Source organism: Balaenoptera borealis (assembly GCF_965194805.1).
Source record: "Balaenoptera borealis genome assembly, chromosome: 15".
Lineage (NCBI taxonomy): Eukaryota > Metazoa > Chordata > Mammalia > Artiodactyla > Balaenopteridae > Balaenoptera > Balaenoptera borealis.
The window spans coordinates 42,749,133-42,760,660 of NC_138871.1; the positions used below are offsets into that span (position 1 = coordinate 42,749,133).

At 32.3% G+C, this 11,528-nt stretch overlaps 1 protein-coding gene and 1 long non-coding RNA gene across 5 annotated transcripts in view; one reads left to right on the plus strand and one right to left on the minus strand.

Annotated features, from left to right (window-relative positions):
• Window positions 1-11,528, plus strand: part of FANCL (FA complementation group L) — an 80,594-nt gene that overhangs the window by 33,994 nt on the left and 35,072 nt on the right. For all 4 annotated transcript variants that reach the window (XM_082358284.1, XM_082358282.1, XM_082358285.1 and 1 more), the window contains one exon: window positions 3,421-3,489. In XM_082358284.1, coding sequence (XP_082214410.1) covers window positions 3,421-3,489 — 69 coding nt within the window. The remainder of the gene's footprint in view (window positions 1-3,420; window positions 3,490-11,528) is intronic.
• Window positions 9,135-11,528, minus strand: part of LOC309612541 — a 28,461-nt gene continuing 26,067 nt past the window's right edge. Inside the window, exon 2 of the long non-coding RNA XR_014235264.1 lies at window positions 9,135-11,154. This is a non-coding gene — a long non-coding RNA (uncharacterized lncRNA). The remainder of the gene's footprint in view (window positions 11,155-11,528) is intronic.

Here is an 11,528-nt window from a genome sequence, read left to right on the forward strand (position 1 = left end):
TTCTTATAACTTTTCAAGGTAGATAAGGTGACACTTTTAATATTTCTCTAGAGAATATTTTCAAGTGTCAGTTTTTGCAGCATCGATAGCTGTGAAGCACTATTATGGATGCCCTGGCAAGAGAGAAGAGAAAGCTTTATTTGAGTTAGTAAGAAAAAAATTTGCGTTTAAAAAAAAAAAGAAAAAAAAGACAGGCTGAAACTAAATGAATCTTGTGTTGGTATGATTTATTAGAGTCTTTAATTGTCCATTTAGTTTGGTTTTCATAGAGACTAAAGTTGTCTTTTAGATGTGGTCATTTCTTAGGAATATTTGGGATTGTCAGTTAAAAACAGTGAAAGCTAAAACTTACATGTTAAGAGTACATAATGCAAAATCTTAATCCAAACTGAATTTTAAAGGGTCAAGCTCTTTTTTTTTTTTTTGACAAACCTTACAACACGCTTATTTTTGCAAATACACAAACCTCTATTTCTTTTATCTGATATTTTTTGATACGTAATAAAGAAATGCATTTGTTTTTATTCTTGAATACATACTCTCCCAATTCTGCCACTCTACCTCACTGTCTCCAAAACCCCACAAAGAAAACAATACCAATTTTGTCTAGACATCCCCCATTAAAAGTAAGTATATAAATCAAAAAGAAATATGAGAAACAGCTGAATTTTGTCATTTTTATAGGTGTATTTTTATGCAGTATTTACAGTTCATCCTAAACCATGAGGTGAGATTTTTGTCTTTCCTTTAAAAAAGAAGTAGCCTAGGGCTTTCTTAGCTTTGGCCAAGATCAGAACTACTTGAAAAACAAATCATAGATATGTTTCAGAGGCTGGGCACTCTGTCTCTGATGGCTGTTTTTGTAATCTGCTGCAATTTGTATGTATTCTTTTGCTGGGGGGGTCCAATCACAGTTCGGGTTGGGTTAAATTTTTCCATAGAAAAGTATACTATAGAGTCTAAAAAATATTGTTTGTGACAAAAATATATACTTAATATTATATAATAATTACTTTCTCTTATAGTTATTGATTTGATTGAATTGTTTCAAGTGAGACTTGAAAAACTATAATAATGAAAAATTATTAATTACTGTATCTATTTTTCAATTCATTTCTTTATGTGGAGCTTTTGTTGTTCTTGTCAACTGGATTTCTAAAGTAAAGCTTTTGGCAGTTAGTCTCTAGTGGCTTTGTATATACCTATAACTTACTGTTGAAAAATAATCTGAATTTTGACAGTCATTTTACAACATTGTATTTAGTTATCGATGTTGTAGTTAGTACTGCAATACAAACAACTCCAAAAATGAATATCTAGGATGCTACTGCATAATTCATGTTAAATCATCCAGAAGTGTATAAATTTGTGCTTTTTAGGTTCAATACATTTATGTAGCATTTATTATATTATATAAACAGAATTGATCTTGGAAGTGAATATAATTAACACAATATATATACATTTAACTTATAATAGACGGTAAAGCCACATACATATGGATCAGTCTCATTTATTGTATACATGTTTGTATGTTTGCATAATTACACCTAAAATATATATTTGAATGTTATCTCAGATATGTGGCATCATATTATATTTATTATAACTTGCTTTTTATTTAACTCCTTGTGGATCTCTTTCTTTATCAGTACATATGTGCCATTTACTACCCTGAGCCCTATTTGAATGTAGGATCATATTCTCTTTTAACATAATGTGCCGTACGTACTTAATGACTTCTAAAGTTAAGATACTTTACTTGGTTTATCTACTCTGTATACAGTAAACATTAAGTTCATACTCTTAACTGGGTTGATGATTGTTTAAGTTAGAGAGTTGATATTGTTCATTGTCAGCTCAGTAGACAATAAATAGCAGCAACTCAAGGTGAACTAAATATTCCATTTTTGACCCAAGGAGGTTTTAAGTGTGCATTATTATTTTTGCAGAATATTAACATTTTTTAGAGGGAAAAGAGATTTTACAGTGCTTTTAGTTGTGTTCCATCATTTTTACATATAAAACAGCCAGAGAAGTTAAATGACTTATCCAAGGTCACAGGTTAGTTAGCAGAACTAGAAACCAGAGAAAGCTGAGATCTCTGCCTGCATTTACTTTGAGATAATCACATGACTTATAAAAAATAGTGTACAAATTGTTTTTCCAGTGATTGCAGCAGTTATCATCTGGCATACATCATCTAATAGTTTGAATTGTCTGAAATAAGGCTTCTTCTGTAATCCCAGCCAGACCTTTCTTTCTTTTTTCCCTCTAAATTAGAGCACTGTTATATTTCTATATGGTTTCCTGTATATTTACCTTTGTGTTATCACTTCTGCATAGCTAGATACCATTAGTCAGAGTATACATTGATAGGTTTATGTTTAACCAGACTGTCATTGTAACTAAATGTTAATTCTTTTCAAAGCATTGATTTCAAATGGGCTGATGTTTGTAACAAATACTATAGTGATAATTTTTTGTACCCTTTTGCTAGGCAACAAAGTAGTTAAAAATAAGAGGTTGAAAAAAGTGAAAGTCTAAAACTTATTTTAAACATTTTCTCAAATGAGAGAAAGGAGTTTTCCTAAAACTAATTTTCATGTTAGTAAATTTAGCTTTGTAATGGAAAGAAATGAGCACTTTAAAAATTACATGTGACTTTCAAGAATCCAGACTGAATCTTAGAGAAATCATGTAGTACAATTCTCTAATAACAAAATTGATTTTAAGAAAAACTACCTTTTGTCTTAACTTAGAAACCTAGTTAGTCCTGTGACTATCACTTTTTGTATAAAACTATTGACTAATTAATTTTCTATTTATCAACCATGAAAAGATTTTTCTTAAAACTATTATTTCGTTTTTCCTTAATAAGCCAGAGACATTTCATTGTTTCTTTTTATTTATCTTCTTGCTAAAATTAAATGCTTTGTTGTGGAAAATACTTCTTTAATTGATAATTATATGTGTTCATTTTTGTGCATTTCTTGATTCTTTTAACAAATATTGCCTCTTTTAACAAGTGACTGAGGCTATTTGAGGTTAAATTTTAGACTGAAAGGAAATTAAATATCAACCATTTTGATCTCTCACTTTAAAGATAAAGAAACTGAGATTCAGTGTGGTTTACCCCTCAAATCACATTAGCAGCTGACCTGACACTGACTTAATTCATTACTCTTTTTTTCAAAACCGATTGGTTTGGCACCCCCAAATCACCGAACTTTGTACCTCTTGAGCTTAACTTGACTGTTAATCAGCTCTTAATATCTCTATAATAATAGAATCAAAATATTGATATATAATACATTTGCATTTATAATACTTTTTCTAATATATTCAGTTTTTCTAAAATATTTTATGTGAAATTGTCACACCAAAGCAAAAATGACCTAACTTTATGCTTTTTTATAGTACCCTGCAGAATCACCAGATTGTATTGTGGATTTTCCTGTTTCGTTTTCTGTTTCCTGGACACCACAGGTAAATTCTTAAATTTATTTTAAGTAGCTAAAAAGCACGTTCTGTTTACTTATAAGTGGCCATTATAGATTACAAGTGATTTTTTTCAGTTTTCTTTAAGCATTTATTTATAAACAGGACTTTGAGAGTTAAATAAACTTGAAGAAGCTCTATTGACAGAAATTTTACTTTAAATTTAAATCCTAAGGAACTCTTTATAAAGCAGTGAGCAGTAGGTTAAAAATTGGGTGGCATTTTTCAGACATAATATCAGAGAATCTTTTTCAGAGGAGAATGAGTTATGACTGAAAATATAAACCCTGCCATTTCTATTCAGTTTTTATTGTTTTAAAGTGTTTGTCCTTAGTTCATCCTTGAACTTAGACTATATTCTTTTTGTAAGTGCCTTGGAACATTCTTACTTTGAGTAAAGAATATAGGAGATTCTTCTACTCCTGTCAATTTCTCAATACATTGCTGATATTTAACAAGTTAATGTATTTAGGAATGCATTGTAAATTGTACCATTATATGGCTAAGATATGGTATGATTATCAACAGTTCCATCATCAACATTCACGTGTGTGATTTTTAAAGATCTGGCAGAATGGTGGTTAGATTCAAAGGACAATCTAATGATGACAGGCATAGTCCTTGTCTCACCAAGTAAATTGATACCAAAATGAAGAGAACCTTTCTATTCTTATGCAAAGCGAAACAAAAATTCCTAGTGACGTTTTACAAATGTTCTCTAAATAGAGACTACCCTTATTTTTGTTATGAAGTTTTGGTAGGTTCAAGTGAGAATTTATACTTACATTTTAAATTATAATATATACAGTAAAGTAATAATTGTCTTGTATATGAAGTTAGTTTAAAAAAAAAAAAAAAAAGCCTAACAGGATTTAAATGGTCTTGTGAAGGGTCAAATTTTAATTATACCATATATATTTTAAAAATATTTTTCTTGTTTTCTTCTTTAAAAACAAAAGTCTCCCTCCTTCCAATGGAAATCAAGAAAACACAGCAAAATAAAGGGGAGGAAAAACCCTGTGATTTGCTTTTGGTATTCTGATGTGTGTTATAAATGTATAAGAAATACTGTTTTGATTGTTTTTTAAAGAATTGGGATTATACATAAATTGCATACTTTTCAAAAAACATGAATATACATTTTTCTATTTGGCTCTATAAACTTTATCTCTATGTATTATGTGAGGTCATGAGATAACATTGTACCTAGATTGTATTACTCTTTCCAGATATGCTATCTCTAAATTATAATTTAATATTTATTAAAATCCCAAGGTTCAACCTTGGGAATATGTTTTTGATGAGTTTCCTAGTTTTTTTAATTTAGATAATCATACAAGTTTTCCCCAGACTTTAATCTGTGAAAAAGTTTGCATCTCCACAAAAAGACTGTTTAGCACTTACCTTATCCTGCCATTTAGCAAAATTAGTTTGTGACTCTAACACTAGAAAATCTTAGAGGGCAATTTCTTCTAAATTTTCTATCCCTACTTAACACCAGCTCAGTGCCTTGCACATAGATGCATGGAATAAGTGTTTATAATATTAATTCAAATTCAGATTTAGATTTAATTGGGTCATACGTCAAGTTTTCTATTTTGTATTAGTTCTAAGAATACAGAATTAATTAGCGGTAACTGGAATGTCATAAATTCTTCTTTTAAATTAAAAGAACATACTAAAATTCTTAGTATAGTACAGATAAAAATTTGGACACCATTTTAACCACAACCCAAATTTGACATGTTTAATCTTTTGTCACATTTGCTTCAGATATCTCTCTTTCTGTCTCTCTCTTAGGAATAAAATGTTCTGGGACCTAAAACTTTACCCCTCTTTTGCTTCTCTCCTTTCCTCTTTCTTTCCTTCTTTCCCTTTCTAGAGGTAAACCACTTGACTGGAATTGGTATGTATACTATCCATGCATACTTTTTTGCTACATTTGTTTATGCCATATTCTATAATATTTTTGCAGTCTGACCTTTTTTATACAACATTGTTTCTGAGATTTACCCATGATCTTATATCATTTTAAATGCTTTATATCATTTCATTATATGAATCCACCAGTTAATTTATTCATTGCCCTACTTATATGGTTGTTCCCAATTTCTTACTTAAACAGTGCTGCAGTGAACATCCTTCTGTGTTTCCTTTTACGCATGTGAGACTTTTAGTGTGGTTTATGCCTAAAGTTGAAAATGCTGTATTGTAGGGAATGCATCTCTTTGAGATTACAAAATATTGCGAAGTTATCTTCTAAAATCGGTTGCATAACTTTATACTCCTACCCAGCAATGCATAGTAATTCCTACTTTCCCAAATCCTTTCTAAGTCTTAGTCTGATTTTAGTCTGACCTTAATTCTTATCAAGAACTGATACTCATTATTACTGTGTTTATAATCTTTGCCTACTTAAATCTTTGTGTTTTATTATAAGCATTTCTTACATATTTGGAATACTAGTTATTTATTGGTTATATGGGATATAAGTATCTTCTCCCTGTGGCATGTTTTTTAACTTTGTATGTGTTACATTTTTTCTATCAGAAGTTTAACGTTTCAGTGTGGTCACATTTATCACTGTCTTCTTCGTCATTTCTGCTTTTCGTGTATTGAATGAGAAAATATTCCATATCTTGTTCTGAAAAGATATTCTCCTAAAGTCTGTTATAAAAGTTATACTTTTTTCATATTTAAGTATGAGATAGGAATTATATTTACACTTGCCTATTTTATATATGCTCACAGAATTTGGATTTATCTTCATTTGTGGCGGTCTGGGGTGATTTCAGTTTTTCTTTTACATAAACCACTAAAATTCAGAAAATTTTCAAAATATACTATTTGCCTGTTGTTAGAGTCTAGCTGTACATCGTAAGCATTTTGGTGATACTGCCAGCAAGTATGAACTCTTGAGTCTTTTTAGATGTGATAAAAGTGTTGGCATTGTTAGTTTACATTTTGGAAATACGAAGCAACATCAAACTTCTTTACTGTGTATCTTTTATCATTGACCTATTGGACACAATTCTGCTTATGGGAGTTCCTGTCTTTTTTCTTTTTAAACAATTTTTAAACAGATGTGGTTCTTAAGCGAAATAAATGTTACTATTGTAGTCTAATAGCAAACTTATATTTAAAAGACTGTAAATAGCTTCCAGATAATTGATCTAAAAAAATTCCTTGTCTGCTTTTTGTACATTTCCTCTTTGGATTCAGCGTTTCTGGACTTTTAAACTTGGAAGGTCTTTATTTTCCTTTCTTTTTGTAAAATAATCGGCATGGCTTTGTGGCATCCATATTAAAAATGGGTAATTTTCCTTATGGTCCCTGTCTTCCTGCTGGGCTGATAATGTTTTGATGTATTTTTCTTTTGCTCTGATGAGAGGTCTGCTGCTGCTGCTCTGACATATTCATTTGGATGAATAATTATAACTTGCACAATGTCAAGCTGAAGATGGTAGGGTTTTGTGCGTCATGACAAGCCTAGTAGCCAGTGCAGGTGTCTCACAGCGTGAGCAGCAACAGCCAGTGTATTCTGGCTCGGAGGAGGCGTTTAGAGTAGTAAGAACTCGGCACCAAGGGCAAGGCCGCTGCTGCTACTGCTGCCGTGACATGTGCCAGAGAAACACAGAGCGCTTCTCAAAGACAAGTGACTGCACACCTCTGCTCGGATACTTGCTGGTTTACCCAGTCCGTTTTCTTTCATAGATTTCAGCATAGAATGTTAAGAGCATGTCATGATTTTTATCTTATTCTACTTCCCAACACCACAAACGCTCTAAAATCTGCTACCCTTTGGACTTCTGTATATAGATCATATTTGTGAATATTGTTGACTGATGAGACCATAGAATGCTCTCATGTAAGATTTTAAGTGCACTGACATTAGTGATTCTATAAAAACAAAACTAATTTTCTCCAGGTCACTGACCAACCCAAAATGGATGCTAAAATTGCAGTTTTACCTATAAATATGCCATTAAGTACAGGCTTAGTGAACTGTCTACGTCACACTGGTTGGAATTTTCAGATTCGGTATGATACATAAACAGTGGTCTTTATATTTTTTATCATGTAAATCTCATATTCTTGGAGTAATGCCGTGAATGCAAGAAGAGCAAAACCAGTGATAAAGCCTCTGGCTGATAATCTGATGGTGAATGAAGAATTTGTAATTAAAGGAAACAGTCCTATTACATAGCAGGGAGCACGATCCATTAGTTAGAGCATCAGACTAGCAGTTGGGTATCCCTAGGTTCTGTTTACAGTTCAGCCATTGACTTAATTGTATAATTTCAAACAAGTCACATGACTGCTCTTTGCCTCAGTTCATATGTATATGGAAATAATAAACTTTTTCTCTTTCACAGAGATCTTAAAATAAATTTGGTTTAAAACAAACAGAATGCTAGGGGAAGAAAACTCTCAATATCACACGGTATGGATCCTGAGGAAGTTCTCCTTTTTTGACCTACTGGATTATCTTTCTTTCCATTTTTCTCTCTGCTGTCCTTGTTGGAGAACTCATAGTACTGGAGTTTTGTTCACCCTTAAATTGGTTAATTAAATATACTTTTGCCTTCTTGGCCATCTTATTATTGCTATAATGGTATGGATAAAAAGACATCAACGGAATCAAAACAAAGAAACGTAGTTCATTATTGAGATTATGTGATATGGTAGACCTGTGTGATATGGTCTGACCTATTGGACTGAGTAACCTATTAACTGCCTTTCTTTTTTTTTTTTTTAGTAACATAATTTATTTTAAAAGTACTCCTACATTGATTTTAAAAAAGAGAGAAGATACAAATAAGCAAAATTAAGAAAATGTAAAATCAGCCTTAACGCCTTCATTTAGCATTGGGATCTCACTGGATAATAGTTCTGAACCTATGCTTATCACTTAACAAAATATTTTTTGAAACATTGTTGATAATGCTGTGCATTTATTATTCCAGGTAATCCTTAGAATAATTTAGTTTTTAGTTATAATTGGATTTACATTTATCCATCCAATTAAGAACTGATATGGTCACAGTCTAGGAACTGGTTATCTCTACATTTATTTAGGTCCCCCAGTTAAGTAGCAGTAGTTTCTTAATCCACATCTTGTACATTTTTGTTGAGTTTATTCCTAAGTATGAAGTTTTTGTTGCTATTGTGAATGTGATCTTTTTTTTAAAATCATATTTTCTAGTTTATTTTTATAATGTGGGCAAACTATTAATTTTTTTTAAGTTTATACTTTAATAAAAGTTGTATATGAACATAGTTTAAAGAGTTAGGTTTATAAGGGTTTTTGTTTTTTTTTAAATGTCAATCAATTTCTTATTAATTTATTAATTTTTTATATTAATTTTTGGCTGTGTTGGGTCTTCGTTTCTGTGCGAGGGCTTTCTCTAGTTGTGGCAAGTGGGGGCCACTCTTCATCGCGGTGCGTGGGCCTCTCACTATCGTGGCCTCTTCTCTTGCGGAGCACAGGCTCCAGACGCGCAGGCTCAGTAGTTGTGGCTCACGGGCCTAGTTTCTCCGCGGCACGTGGGATCCTCCCAGACCAGGGTTCGAACCCGTGTCCCCTGCATTGGCAGGCAGATTCTCAACCCCTGTACCACCAGGGAAGCCCCTGTTTGTTTTCTTTTTAGACAAAACGGCATGTCCTAGCCTCCTTCCCACCATTTTCTCCCTCTCCAGGGTCGACTACTTTTAATTGTTAGCTGATCCTTTTGGTGTTATAATATAATTTATATTATTACATGCTCTTGTAATTATACTACCTTTTGTTCGTTGGTTTGGTTTAGGCATTATCTGTTAACTTTCCACTGTAGATAATGAGGAATTTGCTGTTTCTTCTTCCTTTCCCCACTCCACACACACGTATACTTCCTGTCCTTCCCAGATAGTTATCTTGTAATTTTGATGATGTCAATATTCAGTGTTTACATTATTATTTTGAACGTATATGTATACTATGCAGAGATAAGCTATGTAGTTAATTATTATTTTTCCTTTGTTGCCCCAATTTTTGTTACCACGTAGAGTTAACAGTTGTCTTACTTTTTCATTTCCTTAGTTTTCTGTGTACTTAAAACTCATTCAACCCACAGTTTTCCATCAGTTGTCTAAATCTGCTCTTAATCATCTACGCTGGGTTTTCTATTAGCTTTACTTTTTGGTAAATTTCATCAGCTTTTCCTAATAGCCTTCCTGTTGAGTTTTTTTTACTTACACTATCATGTTCATTTCTAAGAGTTTACTTCATTGATAAATCTTCTTTTGTCCCCAGAGATACTAATAATACGTCCTTTTTTCCATCTGAGTAGTTTCTATTTCCTTGAGTTGCTCTTTTTCTAGGCTTATCATCTTTGGTTACCTGCTCGTGATTAAAAGTCGGCTATTAAAAGCTATTTGAAAGCTCTGAGTGCGAGTGGGGCTTGTCAACTGTGAACTTCATTGTAGAGTCACCTGAGTAGATCTCATAATGGGGAACCCCAAGTGTCCATGTTTTAGGTCTTTTTGATTGGTCAGATTTCTTGGAGAAGACTCTTCCAGCCTTCTGCCTAGAAGTCACTGAGCAAGCAGAAAACGCTCCCTTGAGGCGAGAGTGGAGCAGACTGCTGGGCAGTGTATTGGGCAGGAAACAGCAGTCTGAATTAGTAACAGTAACCCTGTGGCATCCTCTACTGATAGGGCTGAACACCATGCAGCTGTAGAAGAGAAATGCTTACAGCGTGAACCTCCATCATCACAAGGCAGATAGTGAGAGTAGATTTGCAGTTGAGGGGCAAAAAATGATATCCTAGCTATCCCATGGTATTTTCAGACTTTTAAATTTTGGCCATTCTTAGTTCTATGTAGCAGTAATTTTCAGTTTTATTGTTTCTTGCTGATGTCTACAAGTAGATTTTTTAGATGATTTTTTATCCAGTGGCTTTGTTAAACTCTCTTATCTAATAATCAGTAGTTTCATTGAATTTTCTATGAACATAATCATATCATTTGTAAATGATAGTTTTATTTCCTCCTTTGCCATCTTTCCGCCTTTCTTTTTTTTTTTTTTTTTTTTTGCCTTACTGTTCTGGCTAAGATATCTAATAAACTGTGAAACATGAATAGTAAACATAAGCATTCATGTTTTGTTCCTGATCTCAAAGGGAAAACTTTGTTTTCATCATTAGGTAGATTTTTGCTCTATAGTTCTTGTACTGAAATCCTTTACCAATAATTAATGGAATTTATTTCTGTTTCTGGTTTGCTAAGAGTTTTGTTATAAATGACAGTCGAATTTTTTCAAGTATATTCTCTCTATATGTTAGATAATCAAATGTTTTTTCTCCTTTATTCTGTTCATGTGGTGAATTATATTGTTCGATTTCCTAATGTTAAACAAATCTTGCTCTCTTGAAATAAACCCAGTTAGGTTATGGAGTATTTTAAATCTATATGTTGATCAATCAATTGATTGGTCAGTAGATACACACACATATATATGTTTGTATACACATATATAATTTCCAGTATATATTATATATTTCCACATTCTGTTTCTTTGGCATCTATGCTCATAAGAGCAATTCCTTTGTTTTCCTGCTTCTAAAATTTGGTTTTATTGCCTCTTTAGTTCTCCTTGTTTTTGTGAGATTATGCCTTAAAGGAAAAAACAACAACAATATAGTAAGTTTGGGGGTGGGGGTAAAATTAGATCTGTGTGTTCAATCCACCTTCCTTACCTAGTAGCTGTAACCCTCTTTTTGCCTAATTTTAAATGTATAGTTTTTACTTTATTTGAATTCTAACGTATAAACTAGTTGTGAACATAATGTTAAAATCCTTTTCATTGCTTTCACCCATGGGCTGCTAGCTAAAGTGCAGTATTAAAAGTTTTAAATAAGTATGCTAAATATGAATGGGGTTTGACATTTCTAACTAGAGGCAAGTGATGAAAGAAATAAATCCTCTGACTTATTTTCCTGCCTTCTTGGAGGGGATTAGTGTGGGAAGTTTGGGGTTCTTTGGACATT